We start from the raw sequence: 23,879 nt of genomic DNA, 5'->3' as shown, positions 1-23,879 counted from the left end.
TTTCCAAGCATGTGCGTGCTGGATGAACTGCCTAGTTCTGGCTCACAAGTACAGCATCAATATGGCTGAGCACTGGAATTGGATGAGCTTTGATGCCCATCAAATATCCCATGTGGCAAGATCATGTGTTTCTTTTAAGTTATGAGTTGTTCCTGTGAATGTGTTTCCAGTTTATATCACAGTTATGTTGCAAACCAGAATTCTGTTCCATTGCTGCTTAATTTAAAAATACCATTCTCAGTTTTTAATGCTGATGATTTTATATTAATGGCAAAGATTGCAATTACATCTTATTGTTAAGATGGAATGGGCTCACTTGCAAATTGTCAGTCCAGACCAGTTTATTATAATTACTTAATATATGATCCTGCAAGCACCTGATCAACTTGTGGTTAATGTAACACCACAATAGTGGTGGCTCAATATTTGAATATTTCTGCTAGGTCCTGAGTTCATTAGCTCTGCAACTTATTTTGGTTTTCCAGCTGTTAAGGGTACTTTTGCCATCTAAATTTTGGGGATGTAGTGCCTCAGGCATTTCCACTAGAAGTAGGTGAGATTTGTTTATGCCTAACACTGATGAGAACTTGGAATAAAGAGCTGCAGCCATTTCTAGACTTTGGGTATTTTGGTGGTCTTCTCTTGAAAGAATTTTCCTTCTTTGACCTGAGTAGGTTTACGGAGTGTGGTTGAAGAGCTGGAATTGGAAAGAAACCAACTGCAGGAACAAATACTTTTTCTGGAAGAGCGTTGTCAGGATTTGGAAGACAGATTTCAGCTTCAAGGTAGAATGGAGGCGCTCCAGGTGAGCTTTGGACTTGTGTAAACCTGATGATACAAGAGAATCATTTTATGTTCTTTATATCACAGCGTACACTAAGCTAAACCCATCAATTGGCAGCTGACAAAAAATGGCTGAAACCCAATTTACACTCATTAATTATGTTGTCAGAGAGTGTGCACATCCTGTATTATGTTTTGAGGTTGAAGTCTGTTGCTTTTGTTCAGCATGTGGAGAATTATGATTAGGATTAAGCTTTATTTGTTCTAGAAATATAGTAAAAAGACAAGATGATTTTCAGAATTCTTTGTGGAGAAGAATTTGCCTTTGCCAGAAGGTCCAGAATTAGATTTGGTTATGACTCATTTGAATTTCCCGCTCCTTATATCACTTAAGTTTCTGTTCTCTAAGTGTGTGTGTGTATTTAATTTTTCATATAGATATGTACACATTTCTAGAGAAGAACTGCTTATATAAAAATGATCCATAATTTTATATAAATAAATACACATGCAATCTAAACTCCAGATATTATCTAGACACATAGTTATATTTTAAAACCATATACTGAAGGGCCCACAAAGAACAGTAGAGTTATTTTAAAAGGAAAAGTTATTTTTAGTATTGCCTGACTGACAAATTACTGTGGTAATTTGGGAACTGTATTTTCACTAAGTGACACAACTGATCTCGTACTCAAACTCTTGGTGCATTACTCATATTTCTTTAACTGTTAAGTTGCACGTGTATAAAAAAGAATGACTGGTTTTAAGATGAGACAAGCTTACATTAATTATTGAGACTCTTGTAACAAAGCCTTTCAATACAGGTAACGTTTGGTGTAGAGGAAGAAGGGCAGCTGTTGAGGGCAGTGCAGGTGTGTTCTGTCTCCTCCAAAATGCCACCTTCTGTTCATGAATGGTGACAAGTTTGCCACGTTTGTCCTATTTGCTGTTGATTCTGGATGTGTTTTGCTTTTGGTTGTTGGTTGCTGTTGTATGACTTTTTTTTTCTTTTCTTTTTGGTGGTTTTATTTTTGAATTGGTGCAGTGGATCTAACTAGAGTAGGAGATTTGTACTGTGTTTGAAACCTCCAAAAGCTGTGTGAACAAAGTGAAGTTCTCTCATGCTTCTCTGGGTGTGATAATGCTCTTCATCATTGCTTTGTTGCAGAATGAAAATGAGCGTTTGCAAACTCAACTCACCCAGTTGCGCAACCAACAAATGAGAGATGTGGAAAAGCATCAGATTCTGATCTCTGGCTTGAATGAGCAGCTTAAAGGGTAAAACCAAGGTTCTTTATACCGCCACACACCATTGGCTTTCTCTGCTTTCAACTTCTAATGAGGCATATAATCTCTCAAAATTTGAAACAACCATTACTTGGCTCATGTTTCTGTTTGCAGTTGTGTTATTTTTATACTTGGAGTTTAAGTGGAAAGTGTAAAAATAATGGTTCTCTTAGTTTGGGGTTAGTAACTTTAGAAAACCTAATGCAAGCTTTGTTTTCAAAATGTCTAAAAATGTATTTTCTTTTCAGATTGATTGACAGAAATAGTTTCCTTGAAAATTCACTTGGAGAAAGAGAACAAAAACTGGCGAGCACGACAGAGAAGTTGGAACAAGTTGAAACTTTGAGGAAACTGCTTCAGGAAAAGGATATTCTGAACAAAGAGCTTGGGGAAAAGTTTGTGCATGTTGAGCAAAAAGTAAGTTAAAATTATAGTTACTATTAGAACTGATGAGCTTTAACCATAACTTTTGATTTGTGTCCCAACAGAATTATTGCTGTTTTCCCAGTCTGAAAGTTTGTACTTTATCTTTACAGTTTTGTTCATTTAATTAAGTTGCTAAGTAATTTAATTTTGTAAGTAAGTACAATTAAGTAAGTTAAGTAATTTAATTTTGTTCATTCATTAAGTTTGGTGTAAGGATTTCTTAGACCCAACACAGCTTTGCATGAAAGTATTTACATTTTACTGGGGTGATAAGTTTTTGGTTATGATTTTAAAAGTATAAACTTCACTGTTGTGTAAACTCAATATTATAACTGGTAACATCACAATTTTAATAGAATTCTATGTATTTCTATCACATGAAATTTTACTTTTAATAATAAGCTGAATGAAGCCTTAAAGAAGTGCAGTGTGTATGAAGTGGAGAACATTGAGCAGAAAACAGCCATCAGTGATCTCACGGAAAGAGTTGCTACACTGAAAGAAAAGGTAATTTATAAAAATAATATAACAGAAGAAATTCTGCGTTCATTTTTCATGGCCCATTTAAGTGTTAGCAAGTGACAGCATGAGATGCTTTGAATTTCATACATTGAGCTTTCTGTTTGCTAAAACAATCTAAAGAAGAACATTTTGTGATTTTACATTGGGTACAGGCTGATTACCTTAAATGCTTATCCTGTGTGTGGGGTGTAGCTTCTCCCTTTAACAGGTCTTTGGAGTGTTCTTGTAACATCATTTTCTTGCTGTTTAGACTTTGAAACAAGACAGTGTGGTGGAGTCCATGCAGCTGGACCTGGACCAGACAAACGAAGAGCTTGACAAGTTGAATTCAAGCCATTTGGAGGAGAGGTCTCAACTCATTCAAGATCTGCAGAAACGTGAAAGAGAAATTGATAATCTGAAAGAAGCTCTGTCAGAAAAAGACAGGGAGATGTCTGTCTTGTCTCTGAACATGACAGAATATTCTGAGCAGGTTATGATCCTGAAGCATCAAGTGCAATGCAAAGAGGAGGAGATGCGAGGTTTGGAAGAGGCTTTATCAAAGGCTGAAAGGGAAATGCATTTGCTGAAGGAAGTACAGACAGCTGATGTGAGAGATGCCAGCGTGAAGATGTCTGCCCTTTCTGAGCAGAGTGAGGCCATGAGAATGGAACTGGAGAGAGCTAGAGCTGAGAATGAAGCTAAAACCAAAGAAAACGAGGAGTTAATCAGGCAGAGCACTGAGAACAGTGTGACAATTAAGGATCTCCGCTCCGAAATCAAGGCCAGCAATGTTGCGTACCATAACAAGATCACGGAGTGTGAGTCACAAATTGCTCTGCTGAAGGAACAAATTACTAAATCATCTGAAAAGCTGCAAGAAACAGAGGATAAACAAAGAAAAGAAATGGAACATTTGAAATCTCAGCTTGAGGAAAACGATGCTTTGAAGGAAAAATGGAACTGTTTGCTTAAAGAGAAAGAGAGCAAAGCACAGACATTGGAAAATGAGTTAAAGTCACTTAAAGATTCATACAACAAACTGGTTTTGGAAAATACTAAAAAAGATGAAGAGTTGGCTGAATTATCCAGAAAACTCACAGAACATACTGATCATAAGAAAACAGCTAAAAAAGAGTTGCAAGAGAAACAAGAGCTCATTGTTTCATTAGAGCAGAAACTTGGGGCTTTGGAGAAGCAGAATGAAGAGACTAAACTTAAATTAATTGGGGATCTGAAAGCCAAAGAGATGTGTTGCCAAGAACACAATGACCAATTAAATGAAATGCATAAACAAATTAAGAAATGGGAGATAGAGACACAGGAGAAAGCTTCAGCTAATAACCAATTGCAGGCAGATCTTGAAGAGAAACAAGAAAAATTGGCAGAGCAAATAAAAGCAAATGAATATTTGAAAAAAAGTATAGGTACAATGGAAAACGAGAAGGAACAGCTAATCAGAGAAAATGAGAATTTGTCCAAACTCCTGGATGTAAAAGAGTGTGAGTTGTTAAAGAAAATCCAGGCTGTGGCAGAATTGGAGAATAAGTTATCTGTTAGCACTGCTGAGTATGAAAAAACTCTTTCAGTACTAAATTGTGATAAAAATGCTCTGTCGAAAGAGATTGAACAACTGTCAGTAGTTGCCAAGCAAAAGGAAAGTTCTGTTGCAGAACAGCTGGGGGAGAAAACAAAGGAATGTAATGTGCTGGCTGAGCAGTTGTCTGAAAGCAAGGAACAGACCCAACAGTTGCATGAACAAGTGCAATCACTGCTCATTCAGCTGAAGGAGATTAGAGATGAAGAAACAAAGAAAGAAGAAATGTTAAATAATAAATTATCTGAATGCAGTGGTCTAATCCAAGAGCTCAGCCATAGCAAGGAAAAGAATTTACTCCTGCAGGAACAAATTCAAAGCATAACTTTGGATTTTGAAACTGCAAACAAGTCTCTAGAGGAGAAAAGTCTTCAAAATGATTCATTGCATAAGGAAATGGAGGAGAGTAAGCTTTGTGTTGTAGAATTGCAGGATGAAATAAAAAATCTTAAAGATGAAAAGACTAAATTAACTCAGTTGGTAGAGGAAAGAGACCTGGCTATGAAAAGTCAGGGTTCAGAACTTGAGAAGTTTCAGAGGCAAGTTTTTGAAAAAATAGAAGAAAATACAGGGTTAAATAATCAGCTACAGCTATTAATCCAAGAAATGGAGGTGCTTAGGCATGAAAAGGAGGACTTTTCAAGGTTATTGAGTGAGAAGTCAGATGAATGTAAATGTCTCCAGTCTGAAGTTACTTCAGCAAGGCACCAAGCAGAAACATCAGCTCTAGAAAATAAAAAATTGAAAGCAGACATAGAGACAATTAGTGTTACAGTAATCAAAAAGTCAGAGGAAGTAGCTGCTTTAACTTCACACCTGTCCCAACAAAGTCATAGTATTTTAGATTTGAAGGACCAAATTGACAGCCTGTTGATGGAGAAAGAAAACTTAAAAATTACCTTTGAGGAAAGTCTCCTTTCTGAAAAGGAGGCTTTGATTAAGGAAATGAAAGATAAAGTGGCAGGAGAAGAGCGATATGTGGAATTCATTGCAGATCTCCAGCTCCAAATACAAACCCTGAACTTTGAAGCTGATGAGCTCAGACACACAATGCAGGCAAAAGAAAATGAATTTAAGAGGCAAGCCCAAGAATTTAAGTTATTAAAAGATAAATCTGAAGAGTCTGATGTACTTAGGGTTCAACTGTCTGAGAATATGGAGGTTATTTCTAACCTTCAAAGTCAGCTTAAAAACATGACAGAACAAGCATCCCAGTTGAATGACTCAATTGCAAAGAAAGATGCATCTTTAAAAGAAAAGGTGGATGAATGCATGGGTTTAAAAGCACAGCTTTCTGCCCTACAGGATTCTTGTGTTGTGCAAGAGAAGCAGTTACAGCTTTTAGCCTCTGAAGCAGAACAGCTAAAAGGACTTGTTTCAGAAAAAGAATCCACCAACAACAGTATTTCATCATTCAGTGAGAATTTAAAGATGCAACTTGAAGAGAAAGAGACTGAGTGTGGTGTCTTAAAGAAACAGATGGTGGAGCTGCAGGAAATGAAAGAGAATTTACAAAAAGAAATAGAGCATCAGAAGAATGTAATAATTGAGATGGACCAGTCCTTATCAGAAAAGGAATCATCTCTTACAGAAAACAAAAGTCTCCTTGAAACTCTGACAGAGAAAGCAAGAAAAGATGAAGAGAAGACGCATTTAATTTCTCAACTCCAAAGTCAGGTCCATGAACTTACACAAGAACTACAAAACTCTAAAGAGCTAGTCCATGAGAAAGAAAATGCCTTTTTATCTCTTCAGGAGAAAATTGCAGCACAGTACGACCTGAGAACAGAGTTGAACGTTGCTCTTGGGCACAAAGATGAAGTTATTGCTGGACTGCTTAATTCCTTAAAGGAGAAAGATGCCAATGTACAGTCGGCAGAGAGCAATGTTAATGCTCTTTCTAGTGAGATTGATGTTCTCAGATCCAAATTAGAAGAAAGTGGAACAGCCATGAAAAACCTGAGTGAGGAGTTTCAGGAAAAGAACAGGAAGCTTGAAAATCATCAGAAAAAAATTGATTCTTTGACTGTTGAGCTTGACTCTCTTAAAAATGAGCACCAAAAAGCACTAGACCAAATAAATACCCGGGAACAAGAACTGCAGCAGAAACACTTGGCTGTGGAGTCTCTGCGTGTGACATGCGCTGAACAGGCTGAGGAATTGGAATGTTTGAAGTTGGAGTTCAACAACCTAAATTCCAAATCATCTCAAGACTGCCATGACAACACACTTTTAATAAATGGTCTGCAGTGTCAAGTGGAGTCTTTAGAGAAAGAAAAAAAACTGTTGCAAGATGACGTTGGTAAACTGATGGCTGAAAACACACAACTTACTGCATCTCAGACTGATTTGCAAAAGAAATTGGAAGAGCTCCGGGAAGTCCATGAAAAACTAGAAACCAGTGAGAATTATTCAAGGATGCAGATAGATGCTGTCAAACTGCAGATGAAGACTGAAAAAGAGAAGTTACAGATGCAGGTTAGTGTGAAGGGTGAAGAACTTTCTAATTTAGAACTTAAATGTCAAACTCTAGAACTAAGTCTGCTTGAGTCAGAAAACAAATGGGTGACAGAACTTGACAGGGCAAATTCACAAAATAATGATCTTACTGAGCAATTGAGCAGTTTAGAAAGTGAAATGAAATCAAAAGATAGCGAAATCCAGTCTTTGCAGCAAGAGCTGGATCTTATAAAAGAGCAGTTAACTCAGAGCTTATCTCCATTACTTAGTAGTAGGCTTTTAAGTAAAGAAAAGAAGGCACAAATGTCAGATTCTGAACTGCAGCCAACTGATAGTAAAACTCAGTTAGAAAAATTCTCCACTCTGGTAACTGCTATTCTGAGCAAAGAAGCAGAAGGAGAAAGTTTGCAACTGGCACTTTTAGAAAAACAGAAGGAAATAGACACCATGAAAGATGAATTAAGAAGTATGGAGTCACTTGAGAAGCAGAAGGAGGTGCTGCAGAGTGACATGGAAAAGATGAGGGGCAAATACATGTCTGAAATGGAATGTCTGTCAAAAGAAATGGTTTCACTCAAGGAAACAGTAGGCAAACAAGAGTGTCTCCTGAAAGAAAAGGAGGAGTCTTTGGCAGAAATAAATAAGCAGGTGGAATTTCTTCAGGACAAGATGAATAAATCAGAAGAAATGGTAAGAACTAGTCAAGAAAAGCTGCAGGCTGAAGGTAAAAAAGTAGCAAATCTCCTTGAAGAAATGGGGGAAAAAGATCACCTCATCGAAAACTTAACATCCCAGGTCAATCAGCAGAAGGATTTAATTTCTGGTCTAAGCCAGCAAATGAAAGAAAAAGACTCTTCTGTTACCCAGGTCATGGAGTCATTGTCTAATGAAATGCTGAATTTTTCTGAAGAGAGGAGTACATTAAATGCCAAACTTGAAGACCTTGAAGCTGTTCATAATAGTTCAGTGGCAGAGCTAAACCGAGTGTTGCAGGAACTTGGCGATTGTAAGAAAGAACTGGAACATAACCAGGTTATGTTAAGCAGTAGAGAAGCTGAGGTTAAAGATTTAATGAATGAAAAAGAGGAGATGAAGTGTAACCTTGAGAAAATGGGCAAGGAAAAAGAGAATCTGAAAAAGAAGCTTCAAGCGGCATTGATAGTGAGAAGAGATCTGATGCAAAAAGTTGGGAAATTAGAAAAGAGTGGACAGGAAGAAATAGAAAAAGAACAGAAAAAAGCAGAGAAGCTGTTGAAGCAAGTTAATGAGTTAACAGACAAACTGAAACTAATTGAAGGACAAAGTAATGATTTTGAGTCTCATCTTGAAACTTTGAAACAGCAACTTGTAGAAAAAGATGCCAAGATAAGTGATCTGACCAAAACCTTATCTTCAAGAGCATCCACTTTAGAGGAACTTCAGCACAATATTGCAGAGCTGAATGATGTCATAGCTGAAAAACAAAATATTTGTGAGCAGAACCTAAAATCTTTAGGGGAGAAGGACTCTATGCTTGCTCATCTGCAATCTATGCTTGATGAAAGAGCAAGGGCTTATAAAGAGGAACGTTCTCAGTTGCTCCTGACTCTTGAAGAGGTGAAGTCTGAACTTAAAAAGAAGGAAGAATTGTTGAAAGATGCCAGTTTAGAAGAGCCTCGTTCAAGTGCTGGAGATGGGAATGAGTGTCTGAATCCCAGCAATGAGATTAATGCCATGAATCAATTACAAAAAGAAAAAGAAGCTTTACAGAGGGAGCTTTTGTTCATGAAAGAAGATATGGAAAAAATCCAGCAAGAAAGGGAAGAGCACATGAAACTGGCAGCAGATTTTGATGATCAAAAAACTCACCTTGAGCAGCTCAGGCAAGAGCATAAAGCACTCTGGGAAGTTCTCCAAACAAAATGTAAAGAGCTGGGCTTTAACCAGTTAGAGTGGAAAGATTTGGTTCCATCCAAGGCACTGCTGGGAGAAGAGCAAGCTGACCCAAGGAGTCTGGAATCAGAGAAACCAAGAAAGAAGGTTCACGTTGCATCCTTGAAAGAGTCAGAAAACACAATCACTTTGGTGCCAAGTGAAAACATTGAGGTGAAAGAACTAAGAAATGATTATGCAAAACTTCAGGAGGAAACAGAGATGTTAAGGAAAGAGCTGAGAAAAATATTGGTTGAATTTGGTGATGATAAAGAAGAAACAAACAGTTTAAAGTCTTTGAGACAGGAGGAGCAATGTCAGGGCAGCTTGTTGGAGGACATAAAGCATCTACAGAAAAAGTTGAAAGCACATCAGACTGAAACTGTAGAGCTCAAGGCAGTGCTTGAACATGTGAATGATGAGAAAAAAGCACTTATTAAAAAAAGTGAAGAGGATTACAGGATGAGCCAGGAGGAACTGCAGAGGTCACGAATTGAGGCTAAGCAGGAGGTTGCAGGAAAGAATGAGGAAATAGAAGCACTGAGATGTTCACTTACAGATTTAAAAGAGAAACTTGGTCTGGAAAAAGAATTATTAAACAAAGCCATAAAGGAGGGCCAGGAAGAAGCCCACCATTACAAAACAGCCTTTGAAGACATGAAGAGTGAAAAAGAGGAACTTCTCAGCTCTTTGGAAAAGTCTAATTTGGAACTAATTAAGATGAAAAAGGAGGTAGAACATTTCAGTGAAGAAAACAAAAATCTTGTGGCAGAGCTGTGTATGCTGCATGAAAAGGCTGAGATGAGTAAACCTGTGATGTTGGGCAAAGAGCTTAAGGAAGAAAATGGGACTGAAAAGGAATTGGGAGAGGTTGGTTCAGAAAGTAATTCCCTTCAAGAGAATTTGGAAAGAAAAGTCACCGCTCTTCAACTATCAGAGGCTGATTACTGTGGGAAAACTAAACTGAGTGAAGCAACAGAATGTGAAATCCAGAAACAAATGCAAACAATGGAAGAACCACTGGCAAAACGTGCAGATTTAAATGATTCCAAAGCCCAAGAGCCAAGAGCTGTAACAGAAGAGAGATCCAGAGAGCGCCTCCAAAGGAAGTTACAGGCAGCTTTAATATCACGTAAAGAAGCCCTGAGAGAAAATAAATCTCTAAAGGAGCAGGTTGATCAGCTGATGTTGGAAAGAGAAGAACTAGTGAACAAGACAGGAATGCTGGAGCACTTGTTAGAGCTTGGCAGAGAAAAGCAGAGTTCAAGTGCTGTGGCTCCATTGTCCGGAGAGGAGAGCCTTGCTTCGGAAAATGCGAGGCTGCTGACCGAAAATGAAAACCTCACTGCGGCGTGTGAAAGTCTGAAATCCACCATGGAGTCCATAGTTCAGGAGAAAGAGGCCTTTTCTTTCCAATTAAATACCTTAAAAGATTCTCAGACAGTTGAATTGACAGGATGGAAGGCTAAACACAGTGAATTAAAGCAGGAGTATGAATCACTTCTTCAGGCGTATGAGAATATCAGTAGTAAAGTGGCAGATATGAGGCAAGTCATTGATGTCAGTAGGAAAGAGAAGCAAGAGGCTGTTCAAAGACTCAGGGAAGGACAGTCTGAAAAGGAGGCTCTGCAGAAGCATTTAAAAGATCTCCTTGATGAAAATGAGGTTATTAAGAACCAACTGAAACAACTTGGTGAATCCAAGAAAATGGAAGTTGAGGAGTTACAGAGCAAAGCAGAAAGGCAGATCCGTGAGCAGGAGGCCAGGATGCAGGAACACCAGGATCGTCTGTGTGAGCTCACTGAGCAGAACCATCAGCTGATGGAGGAGAACGAGCAGCTGAAACAAACCTCTGAAAATCTAAAGCAGGCTTTAGAGAAAATTCAGAATGAGAATGATGTCCTTCATAATAACATCACTGTAACTAAAGCTGCCTTGGGAGAGCTACAGGTTCAAATGGAAGTGTACCAAAATGATACACAATCCAAAATCAGCGATGCATTGTGTGAGAATGAATCACTGTTAAAGGACATTAATGTGTTAAAGAATAAGCTCTCTGAAAAAGAACAAGCTGTGCTTGTCCTAGAACAAGAAAGAGAATTAATTTCAGAAAAAGCACAAGAAACTGAGAAATCTTTGCTCCACAAAACTCATTGTCTAACAAAGCTGGACACGGAATTCAAAAGTCTAACACAAGAAATTGTTAGTCTAAATGAAAAAGTTAAGATTTTAGAGGATGACAAATGCCTGTTACAGGAAGAATTAGAAAATGTACAAGAAAGTTCTTACAAAGTAAAGAGTGAGAGAGAATTTCTTGAGACAGAATTGCTTAATCATGTAAAAAAAGTTGATCATCTTACTGATAGGATGAAATCAGCACAGGTACAGAATAACTTGCTGTTACAGCAGCTGGAAGAGTTAAAGGCAGAAAAATCGAATGCTGTTAGAGAAAAGGAAGAGCAGCAGCTCCATCTTGTAAAGATATTTGAAGAAAAGGTGAAAAGTGCTCAGAGGGATAATAATGGAACTAAAAACAAAACAAAAGAATTGCAAGAACTCTTAAAGGAGAAACAGCAAGAGATCAACCAATTGCAAAAGGATTCTGTAAAGTTCCAGGAGCTGATCCTGGATTTGGAAAGATCTGTGAAATTGTCACAGTCAAAAAATGAAAAATTTGAAAATGACTTAAGTAATGCATCAGAAAAGCTGGCAGAATCAAATGATGAAATACTTCATCTCAAGGGAAAGCTTACTGCACAGATGAACCTGTTGGATCAGTCAAAAAGGGAAGTGGACAGGCTTAAAGATGAGAATCTAAACTGGAGGAAAGAACTTCAGAAGAAGGGAGATGAACTGCAGCTTCAAAAGAGAGGATACGAGAGAGAATTGGAATTTCATCTCCAGCAGCTGAAGTTGCTTCACAAAAGTGAAATTTCGAACCTGGAGGAAAGACATGGTGCACTCCAGAGAGAAAAGGATCGGGTGATGGGTGAGGTTCGGGGATTGCAGGAGGAGATCAGCACCAAGGACTCTCAGAACAAGCAGCTGCAGGCAGAGCTGAACGCAGCTCTGGCACGACTGGCTGCTTTCACAAAGTGCATGTCCTCCCTTCAGGATGACAGGGACAGGGTCATCACCGAGATGAAAACCTGGGAAATGCAGTTCAAAGAGGCCATCCAAAACAAGGAGAAACAGCTGGAAGACAGTAACAAAAGAATAGCAGCCTTGCAAGATGAATTGAAAGATAAAATGACTCAGATTCAAGAACTAAATATCAAATATTCTGTGGTAGAGGAAACAAAGGATGAACTGTACTTGAGGCAAAAATCTGTTGATATGCAGCGCTATGAAGAGCTCTGCAGGATAAAGGAAGAAAATACCTTCTTTTTTAACAGACAGCAAGAGCTGGAGAGTGTTCTTCAGTCCAAAGAAGAAGCTTTTCAAGCACTCCTGAAAGAAAATAATTCTCTGAATCATCTCATAGAGAATAGTAAGAGTGCAGGAAGAGAGATAAAAGCTCTGGAAAGTAATTTTATGAGACAGGAGCAAGAATTGCAAGAGCTTCTAGCAGAGAAGGAAAAAATGAATGCTGAATTGCAAAAGCAGATGACCATTTCTGAGCAAATGAAGGTCATGCTAAATAATAAAGACAAAGAAATTTCCTTACTCATTTCTTCAAAAGGGGATGAAATTTCAGACTATCTGATTCAGGTACAGACTCAACATAGGAATCAGATCAAAGAGTATGAACTTCAGGTAAGGTCTCTGCAGATGGAGAGGCAACAAGCTGAGGAGTCCTGCCAGAGGCTGGAAAATGAGCTGAAAAATCTCCAGGTGAAAGCAGAAAAAGCAGGTCAGGAGAAGGCTGTGATTGCCAGTGAAATAGATGCCTTTAAAAAATCCATGTCATCTCTCCAGAACGACCGGGATGATCTTTTTACCAGATACAAGGAACTGGAACATCTTCACCAGGATGTCTTAAACCAGAGGGACAGTCTCCTGCTTGGCAGTGCAAGTGAGACTAATTCTTTGAAACAGGAATTAAGGGTCCTCCTCAATCGGATTGATGATCTGCATTCTGAAAATGCAATGCTGAGTGCACAGCTGATAAAATACAGGGAAGATCTAAACCAAGTTTTATCTCTGAAAGACCATCAGCTGAAGAACTTACTTAAGCAGAAGTTGGAGTGTATTAAAAGCCTTGAGCATGAAAAATACGATCTTCAAAAACAAATAAAGGAGATGCAGCTTTCCACTGAACTGCAGAAGGAGGCTGCTGTGACTTTGGAACATGAGAATAAAAAATTGGCATCTAAAGTAAGTGATTTAGAATCTCTAATTGCATCACTAAACAAAGAGAAACTTGTTTCTGAGTCTGGAGAGAAGCTGCTAAGTAGTGAGAGTATTCAGAAAAAAGAATCCAATGGGCAGCATGGGGGAAAGCTTCAGAAAAGGGTTCAGGAGCTCCAGAAATCCAGAGGCAGAAATGCAGATGAGGAATACAGTGGGACTCTTTTGACACTTGAGGATGGAGATAAACCTGATGCTTCTGCAGAGAAGATCCTGCTTGAAGTTCAGTCTCAAAACAGGGAGTTGAGATCCCAAAATGAGGCCTTTGGGAAGGCAATGACTGCTCTGCAGAATGACAGAGATCGAATCATAGAGGACTTCAAAGTTCTTCAGAGCAAATACACCTCTGAGCTCAAGACAGAAAAAAAAAAAGGAGATGAACTTGCAGCTGAATTGGAGGGATTTAAATCCCATCTCATTAGTATCCTCAAAGAAAACTCTCTGATGCATGGGGCTGTCCTTGATGCTGCAGGCCAGGTTAGCCTTGCTCAGGTGGCTGATGACTTTGGAAGTGTCTGTAGGACTTTGGTCAGTCGGGAGCTGGAGGTGAGCAGGCTCTCAGCTGAGTGTGGGAATTATGCCCAGCAGATGGAAGCGTTTGCCAAGGCCATGGCCAGTCTCCAGGATGACCGAGACAAATTGCTGCAGGAGCTCAGCCATCAGAAGGTAACTTCTGAAGCTCAGCAGGGACACAGCTTCGTTTCCCATTGATTGCAGCAGCATCAATGAGAAAAACACTGTTAAAAATAGTTTGGATGTGCCTCAGAACAATGGGGAAACTTTGGTAAGTTGTAATTAGCCACATTAGGCTCTGGAATTTTATTCTTTGTGCAGAAAATGCTCAGAGGCATGTTGGATTCTGGAGTTTAACTTTGTGGATTGTGTGAGTGCTAAGATACCACTGTGTGCCCAGAGGAGGTGTGTTTACAATTTTGGGAGTTAAGGTAATTACTCTGTTAAACAAAGCAAATAGGGAAAACCTCCGTCTGTGATTAGAATTTTAGTTCTAATCAAACTTCACCCATCTAGTTTTCATTGCAGTTCACTAATGATATTTATTAAACCTAGGCTAAAGAAGGAGCCAGCCTTGCAGCTGTCGAAATATCCAAACTGAAGACCAAGGTTGATGATCTGGAGAAGGCTTTGCATCAGACAAAAGCCTTCCAGGCAGAAACCGAGAGAGAGATCACATCATATCAGAACGAGCTGGCTGGACTAAGGTATAACAGTGCAGCTTTATACTCTTCACTGATTTGTATAGGATATAGAATTGCTTAACATCTTAACATTTATGTTCAGAATGGAAAAAAACCTGCTCCTCTCCGAGTCCCAGGCGCTGAGGAATCAGTGTCAGATCACGGTGGCTGAGAAGGACCGGCAGATTGCAGAGCTCCAGAGGCTGCAGCAGGACATGATTGGGAAGAAGTCACTCCCTGCTGGCAGCACTTACCCAGTCAAGGTAAAAAAATGGAATGTAGCAGGAGTGTAAAGTGGAAGGTAGCAGGAAATTTGCAGCCTGCTTCTCCAAAGAGCAGTCTGTAGTAATCCTGTAAATTACTGTCTTAAATTAGTTAAATCCAAAATTTAAGAGGAAGAAGTTGACAAAAAATTAAATGGGTTTATTTCTTTCAGATTTTTTATGGCTGTAACCCATTTTCAGGGACAGGCTTTTTAAGAGAATTGAAAAAGAGCTTGGTGGTTTACATGGACAGCAGGTTTCATAGTTTGTATAGTTAATGCAGAGAGGTTTTAAACACTTAATGAAGTTCATTCTTCAGAGCCTAAATCCATGTTACTGCAGATTGGACTAGGACTGACTGGGGGAGAAAGGGGAATGGAAGTGTTCTTGTCTTTCCCCTGAAGCAGCTGGAGCTGGCTTCTGCCAGGAACAAAATCCTGGGTTTAGAAAGGCAGCAGCTGACACCCAGGCTGGCAAATGCTGTTTTGTAGACTGTCATGAAGGATTCAAGGAAAGTGCTATTTTAGAATAATATTCTTATTTACCTTTTCTGTGCCGAATGAAGGAAGCAGTATTCATTTTAATTTCATTAAAACCAGCATTTTAGTTGAAGTTTGTATGCTGTTCATTTTCTGTGATTACAATCATGAGTAAGAGCTATTGACCAGTAATGTCTGTGGGTAATGCAGTATTTTATGTGGTAAAAACCTTTTATTTCATGATTGTATGGGTGACTAGATTCCATAAAGCATTAGAGATGGCACATATCCCTCCCTTATCAGAGATTAATATTGAAATGTTAAGCTGCCAGAGATAAAGAAGGCCAAACCTGTAAATTGGTAATAATTTTTTTCTTTTCAAAATTGATTCTTTTGGCTTTAAATTCATATTTACAAAACAGTTGTTTTACAAGTCATGAATACAAGATTTTATTAGCTTGAAAATAATTTTTGAAAGGTGTTTAGTCTTTTGTTGTTTTTCCCCTTTTATTTTTGTGCTTCACATTATTTGCAAAATAAAAATTAGGTTAGGTTACCTTTTTGTGGCAATTTTTTTGTTATTTTTTTAATGCAAGTATTAAAACTATATATATGTATTAAAAAATCTTGTATTTAAAGTGTCTTACAAATGTGGTATTAAGTTGTGAGAAGAAAATAATGTGAAAAGAGAATTCTGTAGGGTATATTTAGTGTTGAGGCTGTGGATTATTTAGATAACTCCTGTACCATTTACCCTGAATATCCTGATATTTTTAAGGCTTTGGAAACTGCCTCCCTTGTTGGAAGTGCAGATGGAAGAGAGGAAATCAAACATGTCCTGGCTGAGAAGAGCCAGCTGCAGGCTGAGCTGCAGCGCTGCCTCCAGGAGATGCAGCAGAAGGACCTGCACTTCCAGCAGATGAATTCCAAGGTAGCTTGGAACAACAGCTCTGATCCTGAAAGATGGGCTGGCCTCATGTTGGAATATTGCTGAAGTGGTGGTGTCTTGCATGATTGAATGGTATTTTACTTTGAAATGTAGATGTTTTAAAAGAACTCAACCTGGACATTCAAATGAAATGTCAGTTTTCTTTCTACCTGGCTTTCCTGACTTGGTGTTTTTCTGAGAGGTTTATTTGACTCTCTGAACTTCTACTCAAATATTTTTCATTAGAGACAGAAACAGGTGTTTGTCTTAGCTGGAACAAGATTTCAGCTTCTGATTCAGCATCTGTACTGATGGCAGGGGAAATCACTGCTCAGCTTTCATTATTTCCTCTGCCCATAAAACACCTTAAATCCCAACTGAAATATGACCTTGCCAAAAAGTGGATGCAATTTTGAAACAGCAGGTCTCAAATCTGCAGGGATTTCCTGGGAGAGCTAATTTTAATGACTTTGATGTCAATTTCTCTCAGGTTGTGCAGTCAGCAGAAGAGAATGCTGTCCTGTCTGCCCAGCTGAAGACTCTTTCCCAGACTCTGAGGGACAACCAGCTCCATTACACTGATCTGCAAAATCGTTATGTGAGGCTGGAGAGGGAGTATCAGGCAATGCAAGTGACATCTTTCCAAGGCTCAGTCCAGGTAAACAGATACATGGAAAGGTTCTTTGGTTTCTTCCTTCTGTGCTTACACTTTTCTGGTTTTCTTGCTAGAAATGAAATAAGGTACTTTTTGTTGTAGTGACCCAGGGCTTTTTCTGGCCCGTGACTGAAGATAACTATCCTTGTTGTTGTTAAGCTGGTCTAATTTGACTTTTCATTTAAGGAAGCTGTTTTTTGTATTTTTTTGTTTTGAAACATCTTTTTTGAGTTGGTCTGCAGCTGGCAGATATAACTGGATGATCACTGCTCAGTGGATCAGGAAATTTAGTGATAATTTCACATTAGTTGTAGATCACTTTACAATATTGAGTAATATTTTCAGAAGTGAGATCTACATCACCAGTTCAGCATTTCAGAACCCTTTGCAAACACCTCATACACATCTGTAAGATTATTATTTGGAGTTGGAACTTGATGATTTTTAAGATCCCTTCCAACCCAGTCCTTTATGATTCATCATTATTCCTTTATTCTTAAAAAGCTTTCCTGTACTGCTTTAGTTATTCGTTAGCAATCATGAAGAGAACACCCTAAAATAGCATATGAATGCATATAGAGAACAACCCTTGCTCTCCATAAATGGAAATAAAAACAGTCCTTGTTTGGAAATCCAAACAAGAACTGTAAATTAAGAATAAATTAATAACTGTCTTGCTTCTGGAGTTGTTCATGTGTAGATGCATTTCTTTTCCCCTCAGACATTGTTGAGAGATGGAAATGAAAACATTAAGTGCCACAAATAATTGTCCATTCCACTGTTTTGTGGTGCCATGGATTCTGTAATTGAAATAAAGACTTCTGGCAAGTAGAAAAATGGTCACTTGCTTGTTTTTTTTCCTTAATATTTTCTAGGATGAAACCAGAGCAGAAGTTCCCCCTGGAGCACCACGGGAGAGATCTGGGATTATTGTGGAGACAGACAATATGCAGCTAAATGAGCTCAGGAAAAGGTCAGGACTCAGAGCATGTATTAGCAATATTATTTTCCTGACAGCTGTGCTGTGAGTGTGAAAGTAATGCTTTTCTATCCCTCTGAGGCATTTGTGTGGAGATGGAGAAGGAGTGGATTTGCAGTGGATTACATGAATCATAAGCCATATTCTTGAATTGTTACATCTGGTAATACTTGTGGTTTGTATCTGTACATAAATATACTGATTATTGGTGGCTTTATCTCAATATTTAAGCTGAAGCATCTCATTATAATTAAATCTGTCACTAAAAGGAAGATCTAATAAAAAAAGAACAAGTAAATAATTATTTGAGTCCATAAAACATTGATTTCAGATTTTGTTTTGTCCCAGGCTTGCAGAGTCAGAGCAGCAGTATGAGTCAATGCAGCAGAGTCTCTCCCAGCTCACAGAAACACTGGCAGAGGAGAGGAGGAGGAGAGAAGCTGCAGAAGAGGCTCTTGGACTCTCTGAGGAGAGAAGTAACAGGTAAAACACAGACTATTTGTTTGCCTTTTATTTTTTGTGAGATTAGTGAGAGGTTTTCCTGTTGGTCTTTAATTTTTTTTTTTTTTTGAGATACTACTACTACTTCTAATAATAATAAACAAACCTGTGTGTGAGCCCACAGTGCCCGAAGTAGTGAAAATACGTGTATTAAAAAGCTATGTTAAACACTAGATCAAAAACTGTTATAGGCTTTGGGATTTTTTTTTTCTTTATTTAATTTCATCTGTTAGATTGTTCATCTGTTAGTAGTCAGTGCTATTTCTTTTTTTCCAGGTTGGGAATACAATTTCCCATATAACAGCTTTAGCAGAACCACTGCTTAGATTGAAAATATCATTATGCACCTGCATAAATAAAGGGTCCCTCACTACCATCACCTGAAAATCACTGTTCAGTCAGCTGGTGATGGTGGGGATTAATTCTGGATAAATGAAGCACCTTGAGAGTAGATTGTAAATAGAGACTGAAAAAGACCTGGCAGCATAAAGTGAGTCAGCATTTTGTGGGCACCTTCCCTTAGTCATTTTAAGTATGCAAAATAATTGCTTTTATGTCAATTCAGTACTTAAAAGAGGAGATAATTCAGCAGTGCATATCTCTGTGCCTTGAATTTTTCTCTAGATTTGAAGTAGGCAGTTACAGGTCTGTCCCCAGTGACTACACTGTCCAGATGGAAGATGAGGAGGAGAGGGAAGCCTTAATTATCAATCCCAGTGAACACGTTGTTGTGAGAAAGGTAAGGGAATGAAAGCCTTTAAAAACCCTCAGCTCCTTAAAAGTGGTGGAAAAACATCCTTCATTTCTTTCTGTGGGGGCTGTGAGTCTAAGACCAGCAGCTGTGTAAACCATGCCAGCAAACACACTGCATATGTCCAGGTTAAAAATGGTATGTAATCATATTTATACTACACGTGTGGCTATTAAATAAACTGTGTCTGCATTTCATTATGCATGCCCAAAATGCAGTATGCATGTTGATGTGTGGAGTTGCATAATACACAGCTTGGATTTATTCCTTTCCTCTCTCAGTGCTGGGTTTGGGGCCTTTAAATCATTTATGCTTTGGTATTTGGCATCAGTGGTATTTTGGGGTCAGTTGCTGTGTCAGAGACAGAAGGTTTGTAGTGCCTCAGAAATCCAGGCTGCAGGGGAGCTGTTCCTGGTTTGCATTCCTGATTCTTCCTCTGATAACTTTTGTCTCTTCCCCAGATGAAAGGAGGAGCCCTTTCCTTGCGCCGCTGGCTCCGGGGGCGAAGCCTTTACTGCTCCAAGCTGCTGACGGCCCGAGCCAAATCCCGCTATTTATTCCTCACCTACCTGGTCACACTACACCTCCTTGTTGTCCTGTGCCTCGCTGGTGTGCTCTGAATGCACTGCCCTCCCTGGGAGGCTCCTTTCCCTGTGGGCAGTGCCAGCCCCGAGGCTCCTCACATGCTGCTCTTCTGCTGTGCACTGGACACAGTCCTACAAATCCCCGGGACACTGCACCCAGCCTCGAGCTTCTCCAGTGAAACTCCTGCATATCACACTTGCTCCAAAGTTGACTTGAATTGCTCTTTTACAGTGGGATATTATATTTGTAAGGAGAAAATATTCCCCTCTGCCCTATAAGGAAACTGCTGCATACAAGTTATTTAATATCGTTTGTGGGTACATAATGGTGGATTACTACTGAATGGGTTGTAAATGATATCTTTTCTATACAAATTTTATTTTAAGAGTTAAACTATAAATTCTAAAGGAATATCAAACTATTACTGTATATTGGCTTCTTGATTATAACAAGAAGTTTTATGGAGTGCAATAAAGGAAAAACTACTGGATTTTTGATTTTCTTTGGTTGGTTAGGTGGTTTTTCTTTCTTTTGCCTGAAAATAAAAGAATTAAGGAGGTTCTTTCCCATTAAGTTTGTAAAGAAATCAAGATGCACAGATCTGTATGTGGTAATGAGGTAAGCTGATGATTAAAAATGTAGTAAAAATTCACAACTGAAGTGACATAAATATTTCCAACTTCTTATATTCTTTTTGTAATTTTTTAGTTTTTGTAACTTGTGGGGGGTTCAGTATTTTTTAAATTCACTTGCACTTTTCTTGGTGGAGCTTGGTTACTGCCTGTCTTGGAGGCAGAATGTTACTCAGTTGCAGAACACATGAAATTCTAGCTTCTAAAGACACAACCTTACATATTTTACATGTTTCAGCTTCAAGGTACAAATCAGTAAATTCAGCTAAGAATCTTGTGGGAAAAGGAAAACCCAGTGAATATGGAAAAGGAAGGATTCCATCGGTTTTAGTGATGAGCAGAAACAAGGTTGACTCGGAGATATTTTAGTGAAGTGATTTATCTGCTAAAGAGGTAGTTACTGCTGCAGGTAAATACTGTAAACCACCTTCTTTTGATGGTCTTTAATATTTCTTAGTCTGGTAAAGGTGTGGATTTTTATATAAATCAAATATATTCTGCTATAATTGTTTTTTTTAAAAATAGTGATGGTTCATCTCCTTTGAGTGGCTGATTCAGTCCCTGTGCTCAGCCCTGGTGTCACCCAAATACTGAGATAACTCTCAAACACCAGATACAGTGGGAACATGAGTACTAATGATCACTTCCCAGCCTGAAAATGGGTGTTAGCAGAATGATGATAAGCTTTTTTTAGCTAATTATGTTCTAATGAAGCAGAATGTTTTCCAAAGGCAGCAATGGCCCTTCCAGTCTTATTTATCCAGTGTGAGGGATTTTTGACCTGAGGGGAGAGTAGACAAGCAACCTTCTGTCCTGAGGCTCCGTGAGTGGGAAAGGATCCAGAGGTGTTTGAAATTCTGTCCTGTTTTCTTCAGGCCTTTGTGCTGTCACTGTGATAAGCACAAACTGGGAAAAAAGTCAAATGGCTTGACAAATGTAGATATTCTGTGAACTCCATTCCAGAAGCTGATAAAAATGTTATTGGGAGGTGAGCTCATGTAATTTAGGAAGCAGCTTTTCCTGGGTAAGTATTGCCCTGAGAGTGTGCTCATGCTACAGTTCATGATTTAAATGCTTGGCTTCACTTGGTCTGAGATCCAGCAAATGGAGGAAATTTGTTTAAAATTCTCTACCTTCAAATTCCAATGTCTCAGCTGATGCAATTCCTGATGTATTTAAGACCTGAATTTCCCTCTGGTTTGTAGTCTTGGAGCCAGAGTCTGGGTGCAGTGCTGTAATGTTGGAGACTGCTGGTAAATAATGGGTTTATTGCAGTCCAAAGCCTTTTCCTAAGGGTTTTTGGAGAAAATAATTCATGGCAATGTGAATGAATGTTCAAACCCACCAGCTACTAGAACTAAAGGATAAACATTGCCACACATGATTCCCACATTAAAGCTCTTTCCAAGTTTGTGTGATAAAATCCATTTCTGCCTTGTTGGGGACAAGAACTTTGCTGGACAAGTGCTGCTTTTCATTCCTTTCCCATTTCTGAAGTACCTTTCCTTACAGATTGAAGTTGCCAAAGAGGGGAAAATAAAATTTTTCCCTTCTATCAACTGCCTGAAGAGGTCATAAAAATAGCCCAGGGATCCATAGTGGGGCCTGCCCTTGGGAAGGGTTTTGCCATGAATTTCAGGGAAACCAGGTCTTGGAGGTGTTGGCCAGCTCCTGAAGCTGAGGTGTTCCTGTGCCAGCTGCCTCTTGTTCTTTTTCCCAGAACAGGCACTTCCATAAAGTGTTTGCCACTTACTAATATGGAATAGACCCTGCAGTGAGCTCTTCACATTTCAGAGTGGCTGAAAAAACACGTGGCAAATGCTTCCACAGAACTTTTGCTGGGGGTTATTTTTAATTGTTTGTTTGAGGTTGAGGATCACCCTCAAAAAAAACCCCAAAAAACCAAAAAAAACCAAACCAAAACAAAAAAAAACCCAAACCAAAAAAACCCCAATAAAAAAACCACACAAACAAAAAACCCCAGCAAATTTCAATGTTCCACGAGGGAAAGCTGCAGTTTTTGAAGTAACAGATGTTTATGGTGCTTATTTACCATTAACTACTAATGACAGAGCTGGTATGTGCATGCAATTAATTAATTTTAAGCCAAGGAACTTTCTAGAAGATAAATTCCCCCTGGGAGAGGTGGGATTTATGCTAAGGCCCCAGTAGAGCTAAGTGTGTGTCCTGTGGCTGAGCTTGCCCATGGTCACAAGGCCAATTAACAGGATCACAGAACCCTGGGGGCTCCAGCAGGAGATTTCCCCTCTGGAAGAAACAAAAGGCTGCCAGTGTCCTGATTAATTTGCTTTAGGAAATCCTATTCAAGTGGGAATTTATGTGGATACTTCACATGCATGGTAAGACCCATTGACTTTGCTGGTTAGGTTTATTCTTTCCCAAAAATACTGTGTTTTAGTGATATGAAGGTGTCTTAAGGAAGAAGAGCCCCACCTGTTGGTATGTATTCATATCCTGAGTCAGATTTTGATTTTTCTGGGCTGTCAAAGCTCTCCCCTGAAGTTCTGTGTGATGAATTACATTTTACCTCATATGTTGTGATATTATTTGGGGCAATCATGACAGACTTCCTAATGCAAATGTGATAAACTTAGTAAAATCAGTATTCAGTAAGTGATTTTTCTTTTAGATGATCTTTCTCCCCTTTATATTAATGAGTTTTTCAAAACCATTTGACTTACGCTGAGGGAACCTCACTGTTAAAAGGCAAAACAGTGGAATTGCTTAGACAGAGAGAGCAAGAGAATAAGTGAATCTAGAGAAATAATATCTTTTCCACCTCTAATTCCTTCCCTTTTTTCCTTTGTGGAATGAGAGAGGACCCGTTCCTTGTGGAGAACCATGAGTTTGCTGATGCTCACTTTGGCTGGGCTCCTGTGTGAGCACAAGCAGAACGTTTTTTAATTTTTGAAGCTGCCTTGGTCTTTCTGGAAGGAATTATTCCAAAGTGATTACCCAGAAATTCACATTTTAGTTCCTTGCGTGTTTTGGGGGTGCATTCTGTGAGGGTAGGAGCAGGAACAGTATTTCACAGGAAATTTGAAGTTCAAAATGGTATTTTGTCCCTGATGTTCCTGACAAATTGCACTAATGTTAGAATAATGTCCTTTGCAGGGTTTTATGGTTGGAATGGGTCAAAAATACAGCAGTGTAGGGGATGAAGCACAGAGTAAAAGAGGCATCCTGACCCTGGAACATCCCACTGAGTGTGGAATCATCATTAACTGAGATGATGTGGGAAAGGTGGGTGTTTTATTTGTTTTTATATTTACATATACTTGGCAGTTGTGAAGTTCCTACTGAGGCAAAACATTTGACAGTGATAGAAGATAAAGTTTAAGAAAAAAATACAGGTCGCAATTCATTAGAGGTGAATTGGAGAAATATTAAATTACTGAAATTGAGATAAAAGCCTGTGAAGTGCAGGGGGGGGGTTATTTTCTCTCCTTAGAACTGACCTACATGAGCAAGAGGGTGGATGGTGCCCACATCTCACATTCCATGTGACATTCTCACTGTCACTTCCAGAGGAAAGGACAGACTGGGGCTTCCTATCCCTTTATTGATCCTT

General features: G+C 38.9%; 1 protein-coding gene across 5 annotated transcripts in view; it reads left to right on the top strand.

Annotated features, from left to right (window-relative positions):
- The window catches only part of LOC115903929 (golgin subfamily B member 1-like), a 34,417-nt gene extending 14,142 nt beyond the window's left edge, over positions 1-20,275 (top strand). For 3 of the 5 annotated variants that reach the window (XM_030948861.1, XM_030948860.1, XM_030948859.1), the window contains exons 17-29: positions 675-805; positions 1,955-2,064; positions 2,322-2,490; positions 2,902-3,006; positions 3,272-13,984; positions 14,387-14,538; positions 14,618-14,777; positions 16,035-16,187; positions 16,675-16,842; positions 17,715-17,812; positions 18,167-18,301; positions 18,944-19,058; positions 19,532-20,275. In XM_030948861.1, the coding sequence (XP_030804721.1) occupies positions 675-805; positions 1,955-2,064; positions 2,322-2,490; positions 2,902-3,006; positions 3,272-13,984; positions 14,387-14,538; positions 14,618-14,777; positions 16,035-16,187; positions 16,675-16,842; positions 17,715-17,812; positions 18,167-18,301; positions 18,944-19,058; positions 19,532-19,690 (12,368 nt within the window). In that variant the 3' untranslated portion in view covers positions 19,691-20,275. Of the gene's footprint in view, positions 1-674; positions 806-1,954; positions 2,065-2,321; positions 2,491-2,901; positions 3,007-3,271; positions 14,103-14,386; positions 14,539-14,617; positions 14,778-16,034; positions 16,188-16,674; positions 16,843-17,714; positions 17,813-18,166; positions 18,302-18,943; positions 19,059-19,531 lie in introns of those variants that run through there. The other 2 variants (XM_030948863.1, XR_004060746.1) reach the window with 2 other exon arrangements.
- The last annotated feature ends 3,604 nt before the right edge of the window (positions 20,276-23,879 follow it).

Source organism: Camarhynchus parvulus, chromosome 5 (assembly GCF_901933205.1).
Source record: "Camarhynchus parvulus chromosome 5, STF_HiC, whole genome shotgun sequence".
NCBI lineage: Eukaryota > Metazoa > Chordata > Aves > Passeriformes > Thraupidae > Camarhynchus > Camarhynchus parvulus.
The sequence above is the reverse complement of the archived record's forward strand: the minus strand, read 5'-3'. Positions and strand labels throughout refer to the sequence as shown.